The sequence below is a fragment of the Falco punctatus genome, assembly GCF_963210335.1.
Source record: "Falco punctatus genome assembly, chromosome: 8".
In the NCBI taxonomy this organism is placed as follows: Eukaryota; Metazoa; Chordata; class Aves; order Falconiformes; family Falconidae; genus Falco; species Falco punctatus.
In genome coordinates, this window is record NC_137588.1 from 53,418,699 (window position 1) to 53,446,315 (window position 27,617).

At 52.6% G+C, this 27,617-nt stretch overlaps 1 protein-coding gene across 2 annotated transcripts in view; it reads right to left on the reverse strand.

Annotated features, from left to right (window-relative positions):
• ADRB2 (adrenoceptor beta 2) overlaps positions 1-27,160 on the reverse strand; it is a 38,799-nt gene extending 11,639 nt beyond the window's left edge. The window contains exons 1-2 of one of the 2 annotated variants that reach the window (XM_080397986.1): positions 25,309-27,160; positions 25,031-25,191 (exon numbers count right to left, since the gene is read on the reverse strand). In XM_080397986.1, the coding sequence (XP_080254112.1) occupies positions 25,031-25,191; positions 25,309-26,204 (1,057 nt within the window). In that variant the 5' untranslated portion in view covers positions 26,205-27,160. Of the gene's footprint in view, positions 1-25,030 lie in introns of both variants that reach the window. The other variant, XM_080397985.1, reaches the window with a different exon arrangement.
• Positions 27,161-27,617: the final 457 nt, after the last annotated feature.

The window sequence follows — 27,617 nt, forward strand, 5'->3', positions numbered from 1 at the left end:
TAAGACCAGGTTGTGCCCTGCCCTGCTTTTAGATGCAAATCTATATATGAGAATAGCAAACGATGGTCCTCTGGATGAGAAAGGGCCAGAGATCTGACAAACATGACAGAAGTGGCCTATCAGCAGGTCATTCGGTGCTTACCTGTGAATGCCTGGAGGGGTTTCACACTGAAAAAAGTCCTACCTTTCAAGAAAGAACCATTTGTGGACATTTGGCTTCAAGCAATGAAAATCCTTCTCCAGCCTTAGCGATGTCATCACTTGTGCAATTTGGGTCTGAACTCTGATTTCCTCCAACTGCTTCAAATGTTCCAAGGGTTTCTGGGAAACCTTGTAAATGGGGTTTGGGTGGTCTGTTTAATTGTTTTATGCAAAATAACCTGGGGTCTGGGGAAGATGCAGAAGAATTTTTATTTTAGAAAGTCCAACAGTGTCACGGGGCAGCTCTCTGGTAACTCACCGAGCACTCAGACAGGGTTCGGTTTTCAACCAAAAAAAGCAGGGATCTCTTCTCCACACTGTCCTTGTGACATGGGGAGACACTTACACGAGAGGATCTTTCTCAGTCTGTTGAGTGACCCCATGAGTTGGCAGCAGCCACCACAACACTCCAGTGCTAAATTGTTCTTAAAGGTCTGATTGGAAGAGCAAACACGGGGAATTAGGAGTAAAGCTGTCAATGCCAGGTGGCTTAACAGAAACCATCATGAAGCCACCACAGTGTCCCACAAGGCTGCCTCCATGCTCTATTGGTGCAAGGGTCCAACAGGTAACAAGCAGAAGCAAATCTGCTCCCTTTCCTTGTAAAAAACTTCCTTTTTACTGAATAAAGTGGGAAGAGTGAGCTTTTCCCATGCCTTGCATATCATTGCTAGTAAAGAGGGGCTGAGTCACATTCAGAGATCCCATACACAGCCATCGTGTTGGCTGGAGATAAGGGAGTGGGGAAGAAGGTCCATATCTCTGCTTCCAATCCACTGGCAAACACCCAAACCAGCTGTCCCATGGTCGGTCAGAGCACAGAATCTCTTTTTGGAGGAATTCGGTGCATTTCCTGCATGCATACACCCATAACTGACAGTCACAGCTCCCCAGACTGTTGTAAGCTGAATTCTGCCACCTTGAACTGAGCATTTCCAGGGTGGCTGTCAGGCTTGAACACGGGATGGGGACACAGGTGGAATTCAGGCCAGGTGAAACTGGGTATTACCATCTCCCCCTTCAGAAACACAGACACTTAGCATCCCCGGCTTTGTGCTTTGCTGTGAGTTTTTGTCATGTTGCTGTGGTTCTCTTGAGACTCTTCCTGGGGAGAAGAGGCAGCAAGAGAGTGCGAGACACAGAGGACATCCTCAGTGCCTCTCACGTGCAGCTCTGCGGCTGTCCCTCTCGCAGGCGCCGTTCCCATGCAAGGCTCCAGTGCGGATGATCTCTGATCCCAAGGGCACGAGTGGAACAGCCTTGGATGTGGGAAATGGTTTACAACCAAGTCCCTTATCCTCAGGCAGCCTACACACCCCACGCTAGCCCCTGGGGCTAGGCAGAGTGCAGGGGGCACCGAACCAGCCGCTTCCAGCACACTTGTTAACGGCTGTGCCTTGCTGAGCTGCCGCAGACGCTGGGGTCCTGCTGGACAGGACTGGTGTGTGGCAGAGCCTTGCTGGGGAAGGACACGGGTGGCTTGTGTGCATCCACCTCCAACGCTCCTGCTGCCCAGCCTGCCTCCACACCCCTCTTCTGCTTCCTTGAATAAAGCCAGAACGTGACGTGCATCGGACACAGACCTCATGTGATGCCAGAAGGGGTCTGAGGCCAGACAGAGGACACGGCTCCCGTGACCCTCCCCGAGAAGGAAGGAGGTGCCTCTGCAGCCCCCAGCGCCGCTGTTGGAGCGTGGTCCCACTGGCGGCTGGGAGGAAGGAGGAAGGGAAGACATTTGCCTGTTTACATCAACACAAAAGTATTTCCGTCATTTTCAAAATGGTGCGTTTCATCTGCTGATCTTGAAGCAGTCGGGAAAGAAGCATTCTCTCTCCCACCCAACAGGTAAGGGGCTAGGATCCCACCAAGGTCACGTAGTGAGCCGGAGCCACTAGTGATATAAGTCTGGTTTCCAAATCTCTAGTCTTCAGCCAGCTCTCTGGGCAGCTCTGACATTCCCTGATGAATGTGTGAGCCAACAGTAATGCTAGTTTATGACTAACATGACTAATGAGGTAAGGCGGATACTAGTTTAAACTCAGAGACATAGCGGATACCATTTCACCCACAAATAAAATTCTTTATTCAAATAAATCCCTTCCTTTCCCTTAGAAGAACTTGTTCTCCAAAACTGTGTATTATCCACCTGCTTGACTTCTTGGGATTGGGATGTGGCAAAGAGTACAAGGGACAGGGCAGCTGCATGAGAGGCAGTTAGGGGAGAAATTCAGTTCTTGCAATTTCACATCATTGTGTTACACAATTTTGTATTTAGCGATAGGATCCAAGCCGTGGGACAGGTCACAAGCGGCTGTTCCTAAATATGACTTCAGTGATGCACGTTTAAGCATCACCGCTTGGGAAGGAAGGAGGAAAAATTCACCAGTTTCTGTTTTGCCCCCATCCTGCAGGAGGGGGACCACATCCAGGGATGTGGCAGCATTTCAGGGGCTGCCCAGGACAGCGGGGGTTTGCTCAGGGCTCAGGCTGCCTGTGAACAGCAGGTTCACAGGGCAAAAGGGAAGCTTCTCTGATGAATGAGAATCAAAGTAGAAACTGGTGAAATGTTAACGCTGCAGCGGGGCAGGAAGCACTCTCTTCTCAGGAGTGGTTACAGAGCTCGTAAAGGTCAGGGTTTCTTTATTAGAGCCTTAAATTTTGACAACATTTGACCTGGCAAGGTATTGCTGCTGCCACGGGGAAGTAAGAGATACGCTGGTGCCCCTTGGGATAGTCGATGGCAGCTCGAAAACTTGACGCTGGCACGAACGTTAACAGCTCAGAAGGGAGCAGGCAAAGAGAAGAGGGGAAAGCAAACGAAGGAAGGAGAAGAAAGAAAAACCACAGGTTCCTGCGGTTTACTTAAGGCAGACTTTGGGGGTCCTGTATGGTTTGCTACCGCTTGGGGAAAGGCAGTTATGTAAGTGTAAGTGACTCAGCACAGAGAAACCGTCTGGAGACGGCGCGTCCTTCCCCTCATGTGGCAGCAGTGACTGTGACTAACAGAGTACGTAAATAACACAAAAGCAGCATTGCCGTCCCAGTCACAGCCCTTTCTCCATAGCCCTGCTGCGCAGTGACTGTCCCACAGGACATAGCAGGACACATTTGGCTCTGAGGAAGGTGGAGGTGGCATTAACCTTCTCTTAGCTGGCATCTTCCCTGCACACCTCCCTAAGCCGCACGGGGCACAGCAGAAAGCAGCTCTCCACCACGCAGGCGGCTCTCAGCCTGTTTTCTCCACAGCAGCGGTTTCTCAGTTTCCTAAGACTAAAGAAAGCCTGGAGACTCCTGAGCAGCAGCACAAGTGGCCTGCTCTCATCCAGCCAGAGAGCAATCGGGCATCAGAAAAGGACGTGAATGTGGCAGAGCCATGCGGAACTGCAGAGCACCGCACTGGAACAGGACCTGAGGCAGGTGGGTCCCCACCTGATGCTGTCTCCCACCTAGGAACAAGTGGAAAGTCTTATCTGAAAGGCTGAGCAGCACGTTATGCCCCTCAGACAGCCTCCCTGTAGACTGTTTCTGAACTGCCCACATGCATGACTTCAGTGCAGAGCATCTATCGGCACTCCTTCCCATCTCCTCCTCACAGCACTTCAGTCTAATAAAGAATTAACTCATTTTTCGCTTCACACAAAAGCAACCTAAAAGCAAACACATTCTTTTCACCCTGTGTATGCTGGAGTCACACAAGCAACTTGAAGGAGAGCCTGAGTGGCAATTATCTGCAGTCATGGTTATATCACAGGTATTTGGAGGACACCACTCCTGGGAGGTCCTGCGGCTCTGTCATCCGATTAAATGGGTGACAACCATGTTAGAAATACATAACTGTGTGGGCAGGGAGGGACACGGAGCCCTAGCCATCCTTTATTTCTCTCTTGTGCAACAAATCTCCAGTAGCTTTTCCCAAAGTGGCTCCGGAGCTTAAGTCTCATTTTCAAAATTGCCCTGGATAATCGCTCACTCAGGAGTAGATGCTACTCGATGACAGTAAGTCCAATTCTTTTTCCCTTACCTTGCTCACACACATCAAGGGTGGAGCACAGAGGTTTGTGCCAGGGCTGATAAATACTCCCAGGGTTTACGGGGCTAAACCTGTGTGGAAAACACTCTGCCTCAGCGCGGCTGAGTTCGCACTGCGCTTTGGTTTCCTGCATCAAAGCAAAGCGACAGGCACCCCAGCGGCAGCCGGCGTGGTGAGGTGCTGCACATGGCTGATGGTATCGCAGGCAGGCAGACACAACACGGCTGGCGGGCAGCCGCCCAGTTCTGCAGCGCAAACAGCATGAAGGCAATGGCCAGGAATCCTCGGGTGGAGCGGGCACTACACCTGGGTAAACACAACCACAGCAAGAAGGCCTGTTTTCCCAGAGCCCAGCTTCCAGCTGGTGGTTGCAGCGCAGCAGCCCTCAGGGGCTTTTCTGCTTTGCTCTCTGGCAAGCACCTTCTTCAGCGAGTGAGGAAATGGTTGGCATCTGCCACAGAGATATAAAAAGACTTCCCTGCAAGGTGGAGCTTGGCTTGTTGATGATCTCATGGTTTCAGTCATGGTGACCTGCTGCACTTGATGGAGGCACCCCTTCCTCCAGTGCCCCTGCCCTTGCCCTCCTTCAGCAGCAGCTACTTCTGCCTTCAGCTGAGTTTTCAGCCAGGGAGGCTGTGATCACCTAGCCCATCCTTTCCAGTGCAAATCCCAGCTGCACACAACACAACAGCAGGACCTGTCCTCCTGGGGCCAGAAAGAGGGCTAGAAGTCAGACAACCCTTGCAGAAGTTAACCAGAGGAGAGGAAAAGCCCAGCAAAACCTCTACAGGAACATGCAGAAACGTCAGAGGCAGAATGTTCAAGGGACATTGGGTTCTCACTTCATATTTTCATACATTTTCATATATTCATATATTTACTGTAATTTCCCTGCTCTTTAGGAAGGGCCAGATCTTAACCTCACAGCATCATGACCCTGCAGCAATCACAAGCTGTGCTGTAAAGCCCAGCTGTAATGTGAAACCCCATTTAAAAATGGATGGTCCCAAGACTTCCGCAGGAATGACAGCCCTGGTATTTATGGCAGGTCCAAGCGGCTCATCTACAGCCCTCTGACGGTCTGATGTGGAAGGGCTTTCGGGTTTATTGTATTTTAACTCAGTTGCATAGTTATGACAGTATTGAAACCTGAAGGCTGCCAACTACTTACAGAGAATGACCAGCAGCCGTGTAATGTCTGATTCCTCCACATTTGACCCCGCCGTATAAGGGCTCACCACGGTGGCTGGAGGACAAAGCAGGGCTCAGGGTCACAGGAGTATCCAGCTGCGTGCTAAAATGGCCAATAAAGAACCCGTGATATGCAATGAATGAAAGAGTGGTTTCTGTGGCATGGAAATCCACCCAGAGGCAATCTGTGTGGAAATCATAACTGAGCTTTTCATAAATTACTGGAAGTCAGATGTTAACAACTTCCATGTAAGGAAGATAAAAGGTGGAGCGGGTGAGATGCACACGTCTATTCAGCTCTATTATTCTCGCCTCAAAAACCAGTCCAGCCAGCCCTTAAATCACTCAGCAGCTCACCTCTAAATTGTCTCTCTCATTAACAACGAAGTGTTTGTTATTTGCATTGCCATCCTTCGTGGGAGCTGTGGATGGGGATGAGGATGCCTGCAGTGAGAAGCACGGCACAGGCACAGGACGAGCCGTGCAGCCAGGGCCCCAGCCTGCCTCTGCTGCCCTCCTTGAACAGGGCTCAGGACGAAGGATCAAAACAGAATAACTGTGAGCAAAGGGGTAAACCAGCGGAGACACAGGCATAGGAAATGGTGTGCCTCTGGGCTCTCCCAGACTCTTCTGTCCGGGGAAGAGATGGGCAACCCATCATCCTGCATAGGGCAACCCACCATCCTATGCATAGGGCAAACATAGCATGAAAAAAACATTTTGGTGACTTCTGAGCACAATAATCCCATCCCTATGCTCACACTACAGCAGAGGAATCCTTCAGAAGCGCACAAAGTGACCTAACAGGTCTAGTTCCTATTAGTCATTTACTTGTAACAAACAGGAATTGGAACTCCTGGCTAAAATCACAGGGGGGGTTCCTCAGGCAGAGCCATAGCTTGACCTGGCTTTGCTGATGCTATAATTAGCATGTGTACACAAAAGTATCCATTAGCATCTGCCGACTGCTCTGGCCCAATTTGCATTGATGCTGGTGATGTAATTGCCTCCTTAGCCTGAATTCCTGTATCTCCCAACAGAGGAATGCGGCATCTCAGGATGAATCATGAAAGAAGCAAGGGGGAACGGAAGAAAGCACTCTGCAAACACCACCTTTTTTGTCATCAGCTGAAGGAAAGAAATCTTAACGCATAATTAGGGTTAATGAAAATGGGAAACTTTCACAGGGGATGCAGTCACTTTTAGATTAGGCAGGATTACTCAAGACTAACAAGACAGTAACAAATACAACACAAAATGGCTTTCTACTGCTACTAGGTGCTACTGCTCTCCGTAGTGAGACTTAATGACCTAGTGCTAGTTGTCTTACAGAATCCTCGCAGCACTCTTGGGTAAGCTCTGGCAAACTAACAAAAGGGTTTCATCGTAAGCGAATCTGGATCAGGCTGAGGTTCAGATTCCTGCTGCAGAAGCCAAGAAATGACAATGTCTGGCAGTTGTGAAGCATCTTCTCTCCACAGCCCTGGACACCACCTGCAGAGACATTGCCCTCCCGGGCACCGGGCACCTGGCAGGCTCCATTTTGCAGACAAGTGCGCCGAGGCACTGAGATGTGAGATGAGTCACTGCAGCGGAGAGCAGACCTCAGCGCTCTCAGTTTCTAATCTGGGTCCTGTATCGTAGATGTTTGTCACTGTGGAACAGGGTGGTATTTTTGTGCTGTATTTCTTCCTCAAGAAGCACCCCCACATGAAAGACTCTGTGCTTCAGAGAGGACTGGGGTCTTGAGGAATTATGTACAAAGTCTGCACAAAGATTTTGGCACTACTGAGTCAGATGTGTTTCAGTAACAGCGCAATCTCCACCCAGAGGCAATATAAATATAACCCAGGCTGCTTTTCAGGGACGGCTACAGACACCGGAGACTGGGGGTATCTCCACGTTACTCCAAGGGCACCTTGCACAGCGGGACAATTCCAGTCCAGATCTGTACCGTGGATAGGTTTGCACCCCTAATACAGCCAGGGCCCTGCCCAGGTCCCGGTCCTGCTAGGCTCCCACAGGGGCTCTGACTTTCCTTGGGGCACAGTGCAGCTGCGGGCCCCTCTGCACGTCCTCCGGGGCTGCTCATGGCAAAACCATCTCAGCAAAGCGGCGTTGATGCTAGCCACATGGCACGCGCTCACGTTGATATGGAGAAATAGTGTGAAATGGGGACAATGGACATCGATTGTGATTGTATATGTCTGCTCAGGAATGTGTGTATGGTGACTAGTCATGGGTGCGGTGTCTGGTCACATAGGCACACAGCTCTGAGGAGACAACTACAGTTTTGAGGAGACGCCTGCCCTTCTTCCTCTAACAAAGGGGAGACGGGGAGACGCCTGCCCTTCTTCCTCTAACAAAGGGGCTATTTAAAAGAGAATGAGAGAAGATGAGAGACATTCAAATGCTATCTAGAGGGAGGGAGTGCTAAGTCTCCTTGCTGGAGAAGATTGGATGGTCACAAGGACACGAATCACCTTTCCTTGCTGAAGAAGATCAGATGGTCACAAGAACATGAATCACCTACAAGACCTGCAAGACCACCACATTCCAGGAAACGGACTGATAAGCTAATTAACATACGAAGCGGGGTTTAGGTAACAAATATGTATAGGCGCTAATTGAATATTCATTTGTTTCATTGTATAAATGTGGGATGGTTCGTCACTTCGGGCATGCACGCTTGTGGAGGAGCGATCCCCCGTGCATCTGCGCGCAATAAACATACCTACTTTATAACTTTCGAGTTATAGAGTCTAATTCCGCACGTCAACGTTACCGCAGGCACTGGAAATAGCATGGCCACAGCGGGCCCGTTTGCCACGCTGACAAGTGTGCACGTTAGACATACCAAGAGAGGTGAGCTACACCGCCCTGTTCCTTCCAAACCACAGCTGCTGGCTGGCATGTCTTGCATTGTGGAGACACCCCAAAATAATAAACAAAAAGCAAATTAAGAGCAGGAAAACTTCCGGGACTGATGCTAAAACCCAAGCAGCATCCCTGGTGCCACCCAGGTACCCAAGCCCTTCGCACAACTCTCTTCCTGGGAAAACCTCGTCTCCCCACTTGCATCTTGCAGCTGCATCTCCCTCTTACCACCAAGGCCTGCACTGAGGCAGGGAGACGGCTGTCCTGAGTTGTCTCCATAGCCGTCAGACACGCTCACTGCAAAGGCACGCACGGCTGCAGAATGACAAAAGCCCACTCCACACCTGCCCCGACCGTGCCTTGGCAGGCAGCAGAGCAGCCCCCGAGAAGGAAGCGAGGCTGCCGTTCATTCAAGAGGCAATCATCGCTCTACACAAAGCTTCAACAACTTGGGAAGGGACCTGGGGACTGAGAGGAAATCATGAATTATTGCTTTACAGAATCCTGCCCTGCACCAAGGATTGGGAAGGGACTTTCCAAACACATGGGTTTGTCTTTGTGTCTTCTACAAGGAAAAAGAAGAAGAAGATGCTTCAGGAAGGAACCAGCTTGTAGGACTGCAATGCCCTGGCTCCAGAGGGAGAAGGATGAAAAATAAGGGAAATAAAGATGGTATATCAAGGTAGACAGTATGTTTTTGGAAATGAATACCAGGCTTTCTTCATATGTTGTCCATCACTGGTTTTCTCTGGCCACCTCTATCTACACGTGGAGGCAATACATTTTTTTTAAGCTACCTTCTAATTCTTTCAGCACTCATGGACATTGGAAGCCCCAGCTAATGCCAGCCAGAGAACAAGCAAACACTACGCAAGCATGTCTGCCCTGATTCCCAAATCAAGATGCTGATCTCCCAACCCGTGGTTTTTATTCAAAAAGCAATGCATTTGGCAGGAGCTCTTTTCTTGCTCATTTGATTTGTAGTGCCTTGGGGGACGCTCAGAAGCACTTCATCCCATCCATAGGAGCTCATCCTTCAAAAAATGCCACATTTTTTCACCTGATTCCAGCAGAAGTCTGCTGGGAAACTAATTGCCCTGTGTGCCTGTATGGCACAGCCCTCAGTCCCCCTGCCCGCCCAGCCTGCTCTGTGAAACCCTTCTTCTCCCCACCACCCACCAGCCCAGGAGTTTGGCTGGTGGCTCCCCCAGCCCTGCTCCACCGTACCCTCTGACCTGACAGAGAGGCTGCCCTGCTTGCCATGAAGTAACTCAGCCCGGTGCTCCCTGGTGCTGGATGAAGCCCTGTGAGCTTCTCTGGATTCCTACCAGCATACAGGACTGTGTGGGTGCCATGGTGCCTGGCGGGAGTGCCCGACTCTGAGACCTCCAGAGATTTTCTGTCCTTGCAGGCCTGAGCAGGCTGCTGGAGGCAGGTCTTTGCCCTGTCTGCATGGCTGAAACAGGGTCTCTCCCCTTTCCACCACCAGAGCACCTGCTTGGATTGAAGAAACACCTTCCTGATGTGTCAGGAGAGGCATTTCACCAACAGCAAAGACCACTTCCATGCTCAGAGGTTTTACACGTGGATGCAGAGGGCAAAGCTCATTGCCAGCACAGGAAAGGCAATGTATCCTGGTCTGCCAGGCATGCAAGCTCCCATGTAGGCATCGTGTTGGCAAAACACAGCACTGATGCCAAGATTTCCCTCTGAGCTCACTGTCTGGCCCAGCAGCTGCTGGCTCCTAGGTCCCCACCTCCAGCTCCATGAGCTCCCGTGTTGATCCCAGCAGAGTGAAGGGGCGTGCAGCTCCCTGCTCCCCGTCAGGGCAGCTCTGGGGGGCCTTCCACTGCTACAAGGAGATGGAGGGGAAAGTCTCAGCAGAGGCCACAAATAGCTCAGAATGGAGGAGAGGAGGGGATGAAAGGTTTTGCCTTTCCAAGCTGTCATGACAGGAAGGGAACGGCTGGTGGGCACGTTGGAGGGGTTACAGACAGGGATGCCAGAGGTGCAAATACTCTGCAATAGAAGGGTAAGATGCAGATACAGGCACCAAAGCACAAACAGAAGAAAGCAGCAGGGAGCAGCTGGAGGCACAGGGATGCCACTGGCATCGTGGCTGAGCTCTGGAGCTGGGAAATCCTGCGGGCTGCAGGGCAGAGCCAGAGTGCAGAGGCACAGCCTTTGCATTTGCACCTTGCCACCACTCCCAAGGAGACACAAGGCAAGGCAATGCCTACACAAGATGATTTCATGTCAACTTTCTTTGTTCGCTTGTTTGTTTAAAACCAAATCACCCAATTTTGTGCTGTTTGAGCTGTGACAGCATACCCACTGCAACGAATCACATGAAACCCATTGCAGTTAAAATGACAGTGAGGTCCTGAATGCATCTGCAGCGATTTGGCTTACGCAGTCATCTTCCTCCCTCTTTATCACACACACACACACACCCCAACACACACAGCTTGTCCCCATGCTCTAGCAGGGTTAGGTAACCCATGGTCAGCTTTAGGCCACCTCATGACTATCATTGCTTTTGCACTGGCTGGAATGGGAGACAGGAGAGAGACAAATATTGGAATCAAGACTGTAACATGCAGTACAGAGAAGGGACACCTCCATCCAAAACCAAGGCACAGGACAGTCTGATCCTGCGGGTGATGCTGGAGTGAGAAGCAGAACACCAGGGCCATCCCTGCTCCTGCACCACCATGGTGTGGTGGGACTGCTCTGCAGTGCCCTGTCAGGCGGGATGTGGCACTTTCCCTACACTGAAGAAAAAAAAAAAACTAGCAAAGACAGAAGCAATCCAGCTGTTTATGGAGCACCTCAAGTTTGCAGTGGGAGTTTCCTCCCACGACAAAATCCCTGGCTTTTCTTCCCTCTCCAGCAATGCAAAGGAGCCATAAAGTTGCTGTAATGAGCCTGCTGAAAGTTTTGGCTGGCAGGGGAGAATACCCGAGCAGCACAGCACAGGTGTGACATGCTCTGTGCCTTCTCCAAGATCGGGTCAGGATGGGATGTGACTAGGGGCTGGCTTGGTACTGCTGCCTTGTGACCCCTGGTCCTGAGGCTGGAAGAGTGGAAAGGTGAGCCCCAGGCTGGATGCCCAAGGCCAGGATTTGTTGGATTTTTACTGGACAGGAGGATCAGTTGTCACTTTTTCACTCATCTCCAGCGGAAACCCTCTCTACATCCCTTCATTAGGTCTGAATGCCCTGTCCCAGCTGTTTTAGTCGTTAGTAGGGACAAGGCTCTGCTCACTAGCATAATTTGAACACCTAACTTGGGCCACTTAAATCCTTACTTGCAATTTGCAGATGCTGAGAGCTTTTGCTTGCATACCAGTTGCTTGCAATGAGCCAGCTCTTCCTCAGCATCTCCCATCCCCAGGAGAAACCAAACCCTGCACAAGGCATTGGCAACAAGGGGAAGGACAGCCTGCCAAGCAGCCTACCTTCCCTCTGAAATGCTCAGCTGAGGCAGTGCTCAAATACCACCTCCCTTTACCTCACACTAGTCCTCTTGGTGAACTGGGTGCTTGTTCTGCCTCAGGTAGAAAAATTCCAGCTCCAATTTATCACTGGTTCCCCAGCATGATCCCACTGCATGCCACACAGCTCAGCCCCAGCACGGTGTGCTCTCACTGTGCTCATCACTCAAGTGATTTGGGTTTAAACATCACCCCACTGCCCTGTGCCAAGACCTGCCCCACCATCTGCCTGCTCCTTGCCTGGGTTGTCTTCTCAAGGTGCTGGCTTGCAAGGCCAGGGATTCCAGCACTGGTTCTGTCAGGCAGGAGGGAAGAGTAAATCTGAGAGCAGATTTGAGGCAAAAAGAGAGCAGAAAGAGATTTGAGGCAAAAATATTTGATACCATTTACAGGTAAAAGCAGAATGTTTTAATTTGGTTTGGGTTGCTTTTCCCCTGCTCTTCCTGAAACTGGAACCCTACTGAAGGTGGTAGCACGGTGCAAAGCAGAGGAGACCATCTTTGAAAATAAAACAACACTCACCTTCCTTGCTCTGGGAGCGTAAATTAGGCTGGCCACTTGCCCTGGACAACTCCCTTGATGCTGGGAATAAACTGTGCATGCATCGCCTCTCTAATGTCCATCATCTCTAACCCACAGTTCCCTAGCAATTCTGCATCACTCAGAAACTGTCCACTTTCCCTTCGCCCTGCCACCTTTCTCCTGCCAGATCTGCTGAATCAAACTCACACTGGCTGAAAGCAGACAAGGAAAATACTGATGTAGGAGGGAAGAGGCACCTGTCAGACTGCCTGCACTGAAATGCAGATCCTGCTGTCACGGCATTTCCCAGCCCTGTTTCTCCCTCTTCTGCAATCCCTTTCTACCTTCTCCTTCCTTTTCCATGGGATCCAGCCTCTTGCTTTCCAACTTGAGTTTGCTGCTGGTGTCATTGTTCCTCTTAGGACTGATTTCTCATTTCCATTTGTTTCTTCATCATCTTTTTACACTCTTACTGACTTGTATTTCATTTTGCCTCTGTTCTTTGGCTGCCTCTATCTGTCCCTTGAACCATTCTGCTTAGAATCCTCTTTTCATCAACGATCTGTACTGTATTTATGACTTTAATGGCAAAGTTGATAGCAGCCTTCTTACAGGCACAAGCTCTGAGTAAGCTGAAGTTGTCCAAATCTATGCTAAAAAAGTTGGCTTTGTCCCGTTTTATCGTTATCTTTCCCCTCCTGAATTTTGTGTGGCAAGAAGAATTCTTAGGCAGAGAGAGAAAACATCCTTGAAATCACTCTGACTTCGTGTTGGCTTTGCAAATCATATCGGAAAGGAAAATCCCCAAAGCTCTGCCATCTAACTAGCAAACTGAAATCCTATCCTGCAGCCAGACAAGTGAGTCCAAGTGTGCTGCTCAGCGGTGACTTGCCCCCGGCACCGAGGGTTGGAGCCAGCCCAGCCCGAGACCAAAACCGAGCAGACACAATGCTGGCACCCCCTCTTGAGGTCCCTCTAAGGTCCAGGGGGGCACTGCAGACTGGTAGAGACAGCTCATCAAGCCCCTGGACAGCACTTCTGCAGAACACCATGCTTCCCTTCAGACCATCATCCTTTCCCCCCTCTCCAATTCATTTCTGTCTCTCCTGGCCAACATTCACAAGTCATGCCTAGAAATCACAGCCCCCTGGCCCTGCTGCCACTGGCTCTGGCTCGGAGGCTAATCCTGCTGCGGCTCTGCGCCCTGACCTTTCCTTTCTGGGAACAGCATGCACCACTTGCCTCCCATCACTTGACTCTCCCCCACGGCCAAGTGAGGGGCAGCCCAACCGGAGCAGCCCAGCACCCTGCCCCTCTCCCTGCCTCCTCCTGCCTCTGCCAGCCTGGCGTGAGGGCAGCCGCTGTGTCATCACCTCCGGCGCCAGGGAGAGATGCCCGCAACTGTCCCTTACAGTCTGCTAGCAAATGTCAGCTGGGCCCCTGCGAAGGAGGGGGTGGGATTGCAGGAGGAACAGCCTGTACATCGCTCTGCTGCTGGGGACGGGGAGATGTTCATTCAAGGCTGGATGGCTCTCCTGGAGCAGTTTCCATGCTATAAATAGGTACCCTGAGGATCCCCTTTTAAGAAGGGTCTTTCTCTGCAGCAGGGAGCCCTGGAGGGACAGGGAACCACACAGCCACCTTTTAAATGAGCTGAACAAATCATGCTATGCAGTTACAGAGGAATAACCTTCTTGTTCTGAGTCACACAATGTCTTTCAGTGGTTCTGCTCTACCATGGGTCTCCCCCATAGAGCTCCCCTTTGCCTCAGCTGCTGCGCTGAAGTGATATGAATCAACTCCAAGAGCTGTGGATTGTACGCCCAGCTTAGTGCCTTCCCTGCTTCCATATCTATAACCGTATATACTTGCACTCTGTGTCTCTATATTTGTATCTCAGCTGGAGCCAGCAGGACCTCCAGGTTTGGGTGGCACTTGCGTTCATTGCCTCTCCATTGCCATCACCACTGACGTTGCTTGGGGCTCCATCTTCCACAGCAGGGAGTGTACTAACATCTCCATTGTGCAAAACCCTGGCAAGTTCACAAATGACTCCACTTTCATGAAGCTGAAAAGAAGAGGACAACCTGTCCTTGCCAGGAGAAGACTTGGGGAGGGGTGTCTCTGGGCCACAGCACTTCAAAGGGCTGGTCCTGGTAAAAGGCAGGTCCCTACCAGCACTCACCGCAACACAAAGCAAAATGCCATTCAGGGGAAGACACTGCTCTGATGATGTTTGTGCTAGAAAAAACTGCCATGCTGAGTAACACCTAGCCCCCGAGCCCAACCATGAAAGCATCTCTCTTCCCCTCCCACCTTCCATGCCTAAGTTCTCTGTAATCAGACGCTGACTCTTCTCCAAGCAAGCTTTCAAGATCATGCAGGGTGTCAACTGACTCCCTGTCATGACCGATTTCATGTGTTACCTTGCAGCTTACACCACTGTGTCTGGCACTGCGGTCCAGATCCACAAGAGCACAGGAACAGAGCAACACACATTCCGATGGAAAATCTGTGACCTGATGGTTTACAGCACAGACAAGCTGAGTGGAAAGAGGTCTTGCTTGAGCTGGGCTAACTTACAGAGTCTAGCCAGGCACCTTGGGTTCAGCACAACAAATGCCCCTGGGAGACCATCCTAAAACCCAGCCTAAAACGTCAGCATCTCTCCGCGTCAAATTTCCGGGTTGCTACAAGGGTGTTTCGCATCTAAGCATAAAGGAAATGCTTCTTTCTCCTCTTTTTTAGCTACAAAGCTGTTTGTACAGCCCTTCACAAGCAGCAGCTCTGCACTCCAGCCTTTAGGCCTGACTTGTCTTTGTAAAGAAGGTCCCATGCTCAGCCAGACTCATGTTGAGGCGGAGTATCACAGTAGTATCTGGGTTACAATGACATATCACAAAAGACATGCAGTCAAGGCTGATACAGGTTTATCTCAGCATCGTTCTCTTGTGTGAGGTTGGTTACTGTGCTGACGTTTCCTCTCTGAAACCACCAACAGCAGCGCCTTCTTATTTTCATGAGACACAGACCTTAGCCAAGGTCCCAAGCAGAGGGCTGGAAGAGAGGGGCGATAGCCCACGCCTGATCCCACCCATTCCCACGCAGGACAGCTAGGTGAGGTGAATGGACAGGAAGAAAGCATCCAAACGGTGGGAAGAGATTCCCCACGAACAGGCGCCTGCACAGCTCCTCCACCCTGCTCCCCTGCACGTGGGTATACTGGGGCTTCCACTGTCTCTGCTATATGCAGACACACTTCCCTTCTCCACTAAGTAGCAACTGGAAAATCAGCCATTTGCTTCCAGAGCCAGGTCTCAAGGACCTTATCTAGGGCTTCTGCTCCAGCTTTTTTCAGGAGAAACCGCCACACATTTCCGGACGTGAGTCCTATACAACAGGATGGGACTTTGGAGGAGTGACCTTGCAACCCCATGGATATTTTGCACTGGTTTTCAAGGCTTCTTCAAGGCTGCCTAATAGATTTGCTGTCCACACACTGCAGCCCATGGGACCTCCATCCAACAGCCACTAAGGAGTGTAGTATCCTGACAGGTACCCATCGTGGTAGGCACCATTTGAGCCGATGCCAGTAGGCTTGGGAGGCAGGAAGAGCAGTACAGCTTCGAGGGCAGTAAGAAATGTTTTTGGCAGTGTGGTCCCTGCTCGGGCTGCAAAATATCAAGATGAGGGCAGTTCCCACCCAGGGATGAATAAGCATTTTCTTCAGCCAGAGAGAAAAAAAAAAAAAAGATTAAGGAGGGATTTTTCACACTTGCATAAACTTAAGAGGAAAAAATATTTACATGAGGGAAAAAGAACTTGGCAGGTGCTTCCCAAAGGCCATTTGCTGTTAATGCATTTCTCAGGGCTGGGCTGAGGCTGCGGAGGTCAGTGGTATAACCTGAACTGCCCTGAGCCACCAAGGAGGTGGTGCGAGTGGGGAGCCACGTTCAGCCTGAGCTGGTAAGAGATCCGCTCGCTCCTTGCCCCTTCTTACCTACACCTGCGAAGAAGTCGTGTCTGTGAGACCGCAGGGAGCTCTGGAGCAGCTGCTGTGGTTTCCTAATGCCTTTCCTTTGGCATCGCTGGAGGACCAGAGCCAGGACAGGCTGCTGGGAACCTCAGGACAATCATCAAATGTGCTAGGAAGCAGGGACTGGGCTCTAAGCATCTCTTAGGACCAAGCACCTTTCAAGATGGGACGTGAAATGTTCTTTGGTCTGAATATCCGGTTTTAATGGGGGTGGAGGGAGCTGGATGGCAACTGAGGCTCCCCCCACAGATGCTCAAGTTCCAACTGATTCCTTCTTCAGGACCCCTGCAGTCAGCAACAGCTGGTATTTCTAGCTAGGGCTATCTATCCCTTGAAAGCACAAAGTTACAAACCCATAAATTGTTATAATCTGGGCATGTTTTGGAAGTGCCTGGTGTAATCCCTCCCTGTCCAAGATGCACAATGACTCCCTGTTGTTTCTGGAAAGGAGAAGCTTTGAAATGTGCAGGGCACACGTTGGCCTTTACTGCCAAGACTTTCATCATGGTTTTAAGTGGCATAAAGAACGCAAAATACTTGTCATTGCAACATGCTGGCCTGGGATCCTACTTTACATTAACCATGCTCTTTCTTCACCCCCACCTGAAGCAGCAAGAGCACTGGGACAACAGGGCTGGGCAACAGGTAACAGAACAGGCCAGGAGACCAGGATACTTTTCCAGAGACACCCCTCCAGAAGCCTTTCCAATCCTAATTAGGAGATAAAGCAAATTGGGACAGACAGCAGTGACCTACCACACCGTGCTCCCACCACCCCTGTCCTGCAGGGCAATTCGCCCCGTTACCCCTGCTTCAGCCCAAGCTCCAAAGCAGCACAGCCAGACAGGCTGCAGCACGGTGTCTGCACCGTGCTGAGCCAGGACGAAGGAGCCCTGCCGAGGTGTGCAGCATTCACCCTGGGTGAGGTAGGACCTTCCTCAGACAGCTGAGAGGGAGCACAGTCATCATTCCCTCCTGCTGCAATGGCAGTGCGGGTGCTTGCTTTTGGATCACAGCAGAGCAGAGACAGCACAGGGCTTTACAGACAAGCCCTACATACATTTTGCAGTGTTCCGTGTTTCCCGTCCCAACAATCTCTGCATTGGACATCTGTGTTTCCTCCCAGTCCCAGGGAATGCTGGCACTGGTGACCAGCAACAGAGAATTAAAGCCCACAGCTGTACTGGTCCATGCTTCTGCAGCAGCCCTGCTCTGCCACGGGAGCGCAGGAGCCATCCAAGACTGCCACTGTTTCAAGTCCAAACAGGCAGAAAAGCAGGTGGGTTTTTAAAAACCGCTTTGTCTGTGGACCCTGACGTTTCTGGTGAAAACCAGAGAAGCCTGCTCACAGCAAGGTGCTGAGCACCCACAACTTCCTCACTGTTTCCAGGGCTCAAAGCGCTGGAAAAATAAAAAAATTCTTACTCACTCAAGGGAGCTGTGTGTGCCTCCCCAGCGGCATCAGGCTGTTCAAGTGCTGGTTTTTTTTTAATGAGTCCTGAAGGATTCACCGTAAGAGTCTTGTAGAGTATGGGGGAAATACAGCCAGCAAAACAGCTTTAAGCAAGAACACTTGACTACAAGCATACCATAAATATTCTTTATTTATACACAATGTCAATCCATAGGACCTGCAATAAATACTCAAACTTTTGAAAATACAGATCTTCATCTATGTGTTTATCTCACAGAACAGAACACCTTTACATTTCCTTTTTTATATACAGATCTATATAACACTGTATATAGATAACAGAGATACATATACACACATATACATACACATATCTAAATATATATGCGCTTGTGCAAAAATTACTTTACCAAAGACAGGAAACAAGTAAATATTTCCCAGTCCATTCTCACTGGCACTGGCAATATTGCACAGAAATTTAGTGGTATACTCCTGCCATTGGGGGGGTGAGAAAACAGGAGAAAAACTGAAACTGCATGCATGGAAAAGCAGCAAATCCACTTTTTTCATGACAAAGTAAAGTTTGTAAAGGCTCAGTTTCTCTCAAGAGAGAAATACTCTGCTTGACTCAGCACCCTGACACACAGCAATTCCAGCAGATACCCACGCATCGACAGGTTCCCACGGGTGCCCATGCAGCTGGTCACCCCACAGGAATGTCTCTGATAAGAGGGTGTAGCTACCCCAGCTATCAAACACAGCCCAGGATGTGTGTTCATTGCAAAATAGTTGCTTTGCCCCTAGGAAGAAAGGTTCGGACTAATGCTTGCTTTCAAACCAGCTCAGATAAAAGAATAACAAGGGGAAGAAATTCTTGGGCTGCTGGGTTCAAGTGTCAAAGAGGCAAGTTTTCACATTGAAAGAGACTTTGGTGCACAGGGAGGAGATGACAAAGAGTGGCTGCGGTCCTACTTGTAGACCTGAGAAAACAAGCACAAGTGTAAAAACAGGAGGAAAGGATTCTTAATCCTTGTAAAACACTAACCTCAGGGAAGCTAGGGTCATGCCACCTTTCTGCTGAGAACAACATCCAAGACCAGTGTGGCTTACCAGAACAGCCCTTGCTCATCCGAACCTGAAGAACCACCCTGGGTACCACACACATTGCAAAACTGAAGTGCAGGCATCGACACTGCTCTGACAAGTTAGCAAAAGGTGTGGAACAGCCAGGGTACGAGGTGCTTCACCAAGGCTGGATACTTCTGCAGAGGCAGCTGCAGAGGGGGAAGACGGTGATGCTTGTGAGCAGACCAGCAGGCACCTTCCCCAGCTCTCGTCCGTCCTCATAGCCCAGGGACACAGCCAGGCACTGCCATGGTCAGCCACGAAACCTCTGCCTCCCTGATGCTTTCAGAAGGATGGCTGCACCTTCTACCTGCTGACAGAGAGCAGAGAAGGGAACATGCAAGACAGGCCATCCTCCCTCTGGCATGAATGTACCTATAAACCCATCTCCTTGGGAAATGGATTCATCAAACCAGTGGAAACAAACGCTCAAGGCAGAGGACTGGCAAAGGGAGAGGACAAAAGCCCTCCCCTTGGCCAGTGTGGGTGTTTGAGACCCCTGGCAGCAGCAGCATTGTAATTAAGGCGCAGGAGCAGGCTGTCCCCGTGTGCCGACAGATGAGCCGGCGGGGAAGACCAGCCTGGCTGAGCAGAGAGCTTGGGCTGGAACTCAGGGAGAAAGGGAGTTGATGTCCTTTGGAAGAGGGGGCAGGGAACTCTGGACTACAGAGATGTAGCAGGGAGAAAATCAGAAGGGCCAAAGCCCAACTAGAACTTAATCTGACTACTGCTGTAAAAGACAATAAAAAATGTTTCTATAAATACATTAGCAACAAAAGGAGGGCTAAGGAGATTCTCTGTCCTTTATTGGATGCGGGGAGAAACAAGGGTGAGGAAAAGGCTGAGGTACTTAGTGCCACCTTTGCCTGAGTCTTTAAGAGTAAGACCAGTTGTTCTCTGGGTCCCCAGCCCCCTGAGCTGGAAGGCAGGGATGGGGAGCAGAATGAGAAGGAGAAATGGTCAGTGCCCTGCTGCACCACTCAGGCACACACAGGTCTCTGGGGCTGGGTGGGATCCTCCCGAGGACACCGAGGGAGCTGGCACAAGTGCTCACCGAGGCACTTCCCATCATTTGTCAGTGGCCCTGGCTAACTGGGGGGGTCCCAGCAGACTGGGGGTCAGCAAATGTGACGCCCATCTACAAGAAGGGCTGGAAGGAGGATCTGGGCACCCACAGCCCTGTCAGCCTGACCTCGGTGCCGGGGAAGGTTACGGAGCGGATCATCTTGATGCCATCACGTGGCACATTCAGGGCAACCAGGGGATCAGGCCCGGCCAGCGTGGGTTTGTGAAAGGCAGGTCCTGCCTTAAGAGACGTTATCGCTCTCTACAGCTGCCTGAAAGGAGGTTGTAGGCAGGTGGGGGTCGGTCTCTTCTCCCAGGGGAAAAGCAATAGGATGAGAGGAAACGGCCTCAAGTTGCACCGGGGGAGGTTTAGATTGGGTGTTAGGAATAATATCTTCACCGAAAGGGTTGTCAATCATTGGAACAGGCTGCCCAGGGCAGTGGGTAAGTCACCATCCCTGAAGGTATTTAAAAGACATGTAGATGTGACACTTAGGGACACGGTTTTGTGGTGGGCTTGGCAGTACTGTGTTAACAGTTGGACTCTATGATCTTTTTTTTCCAATCTAAATGATTCTATGGTTCTGTACCAGAAGGGCAAGAGATGCTGGGAGATAGATTGCAGCCTCCTGTTTACTCCTAGCCAGCCCTGTCAAGACCCTCCCCACTATGGCAAAAACATGTCCCTTATAGTAAATAAACACATAAATAAACCCTTAGAAAAGCCCAGCAGCTGTGACATGGGAGAGCTGAAGAGCACGCTGTGTGCCTGCTCACACATCCGCTCCCTCTCTGAAGAAGCCGGGCTCTCCTTTCTACACTACTAATCCCTGGCCTATTTTCAAACATTTGGGTGCATTTGGTAACTTAAGTCTCTTCCCTCCCTGCCATACCCAGGATGTCCTTAGGCAGAGGTGTCACCTTCACCTAAACCACAGGGGAGGCCACAAGGTGTGGACCCAGCTCCACAGGTGAGGCTGGGGCAGGCACAGCCAGGCTCTGCGTGCCCACCCTGAACCCCACAGCAATGCGACATGCACTGATGGGCAATGCTGTGCATTAGGAACTGCTGAACCGTTTGGGATATAGGGTGCTTTGGGAACAGCCAGTCCTCAAGAGATGTTCCAGTTGTGCTCCCAGGTAGGGATCTGCACCCAGACCCCGTCCCCTCTTGCCAGCTCCCCCTTGCACTTCCATGCCTCCCCAGCTCCGGAGCAAGCAGCAGGTTATATTTCATGGCCTGGCTTCCCAGAAAGCAAAAGCTCTCCAGGAATGCTCCCAAGAGGCAAAGGACTGACATAACTCAGCAGCTCTCTATACTCTGCCTGTTTTGGAGGACAAAGCAAAGACAGCCCCTGATGTGGAAACTACAGCTGCCCGAATCACAAGCAGAACCTACAGCAAAGACAGTATTTTGTAACAACACAAAAGCTGCATTTGTGACGCTCATCTTGACAAAGACTTTAAAAACAATAACAACCTGTTTGGCCAAAGTGGCTAAAAGCAGTGAATGTAATGCAAACCTCCAGTTAGCTGTACACACTGATGCCCGGGGGGTGAACAGTATCCCACCCATGTTCTACCCACCGTTGTGGCAGTGGCATAAGGTACAAAGCAGCAGCACAGAAGGTAGCCTTCTCTGTTTGCAATAAGAATTTGGTATTTTGTCACTGTGATTTTCCTCAAATGAAGTCAGTGCTGTGTGTTTTGCCAGATGTATTTAACCTGAGCCAACTCTCTGCTAGTGTAAAATCCTAAGTACCCTAAAATCAATTTAAGCAGCTAGTGTCCAGTCTTCAGTGCTTCTTTTCTTAATGCCTAGCATGCATCTATAAAACTATCTTTCTATTATAAAATATTTTAACAGGCTAAAGGATTCTTTTACACAGCTTTTCTTTTTCAACCATGGAACAGGAAAGGTTTTTCAGATTTGGTTTGGGTAGTGCCACTTTTTTTTTTTTCCCTCCATATTTCTCCGTTTTGATTCCAGCTGCCCCCAGAACTGCACAGTTCACATTTCACCAGTTTCAGTAATGTTGCCTTAGAGGAAAGAACCAGTTCTTCAACACTCAAGAGTTCATTGCAAGGCTGAGGTTTCCTAACATTGTAGCTGAGCGGTGCAGTACTGAGGTCAACTGCACAGTGCAAACAGCCCAGTGTCCCCTGTCCCTTCCACATCATGTACTCTGGATGCTGTAGTGGTTCTGCCATTAGCCACTCGCTCACCTGGCAGCTTTGACTAGATACAGCCTCAACATCTGAAGCACAAACACAGCCAGCCAAACAAACAGAGCAATTATTTGGACAACAAAGTCCTGGTCCGCAACATGCGCTACTGAAATGCAAATAATAATAGTAAAAATATTTTTACTACTTTACTTTTTTAACAGTTTACTAGCAACTGAAATGCAGACACCAGATTTCTTTGTGCCTGTGGCTCCTGCCCCAAAGCCAGTGGGAGTCTGGCTGGCCTGACCCCCAGTCAGAGCTGGCTGTCACTGTGGGACACCTCCTCCCGCTGTGCCCTTGCTACCTGCTAACCTACACTGCCCCTGAGTGTTGCAAAATAATGGCAAGTGACCGGCAAGATTAAAACCGCTGGAGATATAACACAGGAGATATCGATTGCTACAATCAAGAAGTTAATTTTCACTTCCTCCTGAATGCTACATAATAATCATGGCGCACACGGAGCTGAAGTGCATCTCTAGCTCAAGCACACGAACCTACACCAACAACACAGCACACTACCCACTTGCATTTTCGTCCTTGTGCAGTATTAAGCAAACAGCACCTGACCACCAGTCCCAGTCCTGCACTGGGTCTCCCCCTGCTCGGACAGCCTGCTAATGTTTATCTGAGGAGCAAATGTTTTTGCTGACCTGTGGCCTCACACACTACACCGTATCACCACACTCCTTTGCCAAGTGGCTCACACTCAAAGGACTCAGGGCACTGCTGACAACCCCACCAGAGCAGCAGATGAGGGCACAGGCAGGCGCAGGCATCAAAGCAGACTGCAAGAGGCAGGAGGGAAGGGTGCTCAGGCAGAGCTCGAAAGGTGGCAAGCACAGCTGAGCCAGTACCCATCACAGGGCTAGAGGAGAGGGCTCCTACAGCTGTTCCTCCTTCCCAGCACCCTTTTCAAGAAGGATCAGGACTGCTTTGGGAAAGAAAGAAGAGAGCACCAGAAGTTTCCAGCCCCCCGCCCCATAAAAGCCAGGTGGGGTTTTACCATGAGGGGTGTGAGAGTTCCAGGAGTTTGTGGCTGTCCTGCACCTTGCAGCAGCAGAGACCAGTAGCAATCCCCCCCGGCCCCCCACTGCCGTTCCAGAGGGGATTCCCTTGGGACAAGTCCTTCTCTGAGCAGCCAAGCGAGCCTGGGGAGAATGCGGGGACTGCAAAGAGCTGCCGGCAGCCGGGAGCCCCGCTCCATCCCCGCTCCCAGCCTCCGATGCCCGCTGCCTGCTTGCAGCGCAGCCCCAAGCCGCCTCTGCCGCCTACCGCAGGGGGGACCAGCCCCGGGGGTCTCAGCTCCGGGCGTGTAGCTGGCCACCCCACTGCTTCTGCAAAGCCAGCGACCCCCAGACGCCACACACAACCGCGGCAGGGCCTCAGCAGCAGCGCAGGCAAAACAAAACCCGCGTAGCACGGGGCAAGTGCGTGGAAATGGGGGGGGGGGGGGGGGGCTGTGTGTTAGGGGAGAAAACCCCGCACGCGGTGCCCGAGCATCCCCCCGCGGGCCAGCACGGCCCCACGGAGCGCCGGTAGGTCCCGTCAGAACCGTTTCCACCTCTCCTGGGTGTTTCTGAAAAGATCCCGCACTTGCACATCCTCCCGGCCCTCGGGTCCAGCCTTTCCCAACAGCAGCCGCGGGTGCTGGCAATGGGGGGAGCCCCATCTGCCCCCCGATGCCTGCTTCCCTCCAGCTAGGGGCTTCCAGGGAGCAAGCCCCCGGCAGCGGCGCCGTCCCCATCCCGCAGCCCGCATCTGCCGCCCCCCGCCAGCGCTGCGCGCCCGCCACCCGCTCCCGCAGCCGGGGGACAACCCGCAAAGCCTGAAGTGAGGGGGGAAACCCCCTCGGCCAACAACCCAACCCACCTACAGCCGTCCCGCGGCCAGAGCTGTGCTGCCGTCTGCCACAGAAAATAAAACATCTCCTCCCTTCCCACCTCCTCGGGCTCCCTGTATCCCGAGACTTGTAGTTAAACAAGCCGGGCGGTTTGAGAGCTTTGGGAGCCTCAACAAAAGGATGGGCTGCGGCTGTAGCAGCATTTCACCCGGCTTCCCAGTGCGACATTCCTCAGTCCCATAGTCAGAGTCTCAGGGCAAACAGTCCATTTATTTCCCTTATTATTTCAGCAGAAAGTCCGATGATAGCACTTGGCAAAAAAACCCCAAACAAACCATTCGTTGTTTCTGGGCGTTGTTTAAACTGTCCCAGTGAGCGCAATAGCCGCGACACAGTCCTGCCCAGCCGCGCTCAGCCCCGCTGCTAGCATCCCTTCCCGGGGGGGTTTGCCGCAGGGTGCCACCTCCGCACGGTCCCCTGGGCTGGACAAGACTGGTACCACCGCTCGGGGCTGCCCTCCTGGCCGAGGAGGGGTCCCACGGTCAGGCGGAGGGCAGCGGGGGGACGCCGGCGGCGCACCGGGCTCCGCAGCCCCCGCCCGCTCCCGCCGCACCGCACCGCGCTCCGCCGCCGGCTCCTACAGTCAGGTCATGAGGTAGTTCCAACACCGGCCCCGGCTTGTCCCGCCGGGGACAAGCTTTCTCCACTGCCTTACCCCCCACCCCCCCACCCCACCCCCGCCCAAGGCACCCACGGCCGTACCCCTGAAGAGGCAGGCTGCTTGCAGCCTGCCCGGAGCAAACCCCCACCTGTTTGCAGCAGGTTTGCTGAGGTTTTGTGTTTCTTGCAGCCGGTAGGTTCTAGGTGCACCCTAGAAGAGGATCACTGCTATTATTAACGGGGGGGTTGTTTTTCCTTACGAGAGAAAGGCTCCTCTTTACAACCGACGTGTGCCACGCCAGAGCCCGTCGCGTCTCGACGCTACCCGCTAGGCACAGTACCTTTGCAGTGCAACAAGTCCTCGGGGTGAGGGAAGGAGCCCTCCTCGCAGAGCAGCTCGCAGGCTTTATCCGAGGCCAGGGGGTAGCCGTTGTCCTCCTCGTTGTAGTCGCTCTTGCCGTTGCTGTTTGAGTAGCCGTTGGCATACATCTTCAGGGCGGACCTGCGGAGGCACAGGAGCTCCTGGAAGGCATACCTGAAGTCCGGGCTCCGGCAGTAGATCAAAGGGTTGAAGGCAGAGTTAACATAGCCCAGCCAGTTCAAGAGGATGTACACATACTTGGGTATGATGTCGTCCTGGATGACGTGCACGATGTTGACAATGAAGAAGGGCAGCCAGCACAGCGTGAAGGTGCCCATGATGATGCCCAGGGTCTTGAGGGCCTTGTGCTCCTTCAAGAAGAACTTGGAGGAGCGGCGGTGCCCAGCACCCCCTTTCTGCTCCTGCTCCTTGTTCTGGGTGTGAAACCTCCCCTCGCTCCTGTCTATCTTCTGCAATTGCTTCTTGGCCACCTGGAAGACCCTGGCGTAGACGAATACCATGACCACAAGCGGCAGGTAGAAGGAGATGATGGAGGAGGCAATGGCATAGGCTTGGTTGGTGAAGAAGTCACAACACGTGTCCTTCTCGTAGCACAGGATGGCCTCGTCACGGTCTGCCCGGTACCAGTGCATCTGGATGGGCAAGAAGGAGGTGAGGGCTGAGACCACCCACACCACGAGGATGACCACGCGTGCCTTGCTCTTGGTCAGCAGGCTCTGGTACTTGAAAGGGGAGGTGATGGCAAAGTACCGGTCCACGGCAATGACGCAGAGGGTCTCAATGCTGGCTGTGACGCAGAGCACGTCCAAGGAGGTCCAGAACTCACACCAGAAGTTCCCGAATTTCCACATCTCCATGATGATGTGGCTGGCGCCGAAGGGCACCACGGCCAGCCCCATCACCAGGTCGGCGCAGGCCAGCGAGGTGATGAAGTAGTTGGTGACGGTCTGCAGGCGCTGGAACCGGGCGATGGCGGTGATCACCAGCACGTTGCCGAAGACGATGGCCAGCACGATCACCGACATGAGGATCCCCATGCCCACCATCCACACGTCCCGCGACAGCGTGGGGTCAGCGGCGCTCTGGTTGGCACTGACGTTGCCGCTGGGCAGCTCGGTGCCTGCCACCCCCATGGCCCCCCAGCAGCCCCCCGGGCAGGCGGCGGGGGCTTGGCTTTGCCTAGGGCTGCTCCGCGGCAGCGCTGCGCTGGGCACGGCGCATACGGGACCGGCAGGTGCGGGGCGGGCTGGGCGAGGGGCGCTCCCGCTGTGCGTGCCTGGGACAGGGCCGCTCCGCTCCCGCACGGCTCCGCTCCGCTCCCGTCCCGTCCCGTCCCGTCCCGTGCCCCGCGCGGCGGCGCGAGCCCGCCCGACTCCCCCAGCCCGTTAGGCGCCGCGGAGCTTATAGCGACACCCGCTGTGACATCAGCCCGCCACAGCCAATGGCAGCCCGCGCCGCGCCCCGCGCGCACCTCGCACCCCCCCGCACCCCCCCCCGACCGCCTGCCCCACGCGTGTCCCCGCCCCGCCGTGTCCCCACGCCCCCCTGCCCACGCGTGCTGCCCGCCGCAGGGTGTCCCTGTGCTTTCCGCCCGGCATGCCTCCCGCGCGCTGCTGGCTCTGCAGTGTCCCCATGCTGTGCACCCACGAGCGCCACACGTGTGCTCCGTGTCCCGGGGTGTCACCCAGCTGCCGTGCACCCTCTGTGCTCCCCCTCCCGGGGTGTCACCCAGCTCCCACCCCAGCTGTGCACCCTGTGTGCTCCGTGTCCCGGGGGTGTCTCCAGGACACATGGCACCAGGAAAATCCTGAGGATGCTGGTGCTCACAAAGTCCCTGGCTGGGCACTGTGGTCTCACTTTCCTGAGAGCCCCCATGCTCACTGGGGACACTTTGTGCCAGGATGTCACCCAGGTCTCCATCCCTGCTGGCCCCCCGCCCAGCACCACTGCTGTGGCTTCAGCAGCCTGGCTGACACCCCGGCAGCTGGGGCGGTGGGTGCATCCAAGTGCTGCAGCCACAGCCCAGCCCCAGAGCCCCCAGAGCTGCTCAAAGGTGCAATGCCCCTCAGCTCTTCCAGCAGCACTGGCCAGGCAGCGGTCCTCCAGAGGAGCCAGGCATGTGTTAGCCCCAGACACTAACACAAGCATTTCCCTCCAAAGCAACAAATTTGCTAAATAAGGACTAAGGAATCCTGCAAACTTCCTTTTAGCGTAATGGGAGATAACGCTGCCGCTGGAGTTTCATTTCTGCCCATTGCCCTGCGCTGACACTGTCCAGTCCCATGCTGCTCTGCAGACACATCCTGCTGCCTGCAAGCCCCGGGGTGCTTGCAGCGGTGACAGTGAAACCTGAAGGCTGTAGCTCTAAAATTGCCCTGTGCCACAGAAAGCGAGAATGGAAAGCATCACTTTTGCCCAGACTTCCCACCACACCGCTTGGTGAACCAGAAGTAGCTGCGGGTCAGCGTCTTGTTGGGTGCTGCACCGTGGCCCTCCCATGGCAGAGGCCGTGGAGGGCTCTCGTTAGCAATTAAACACTTACTAAT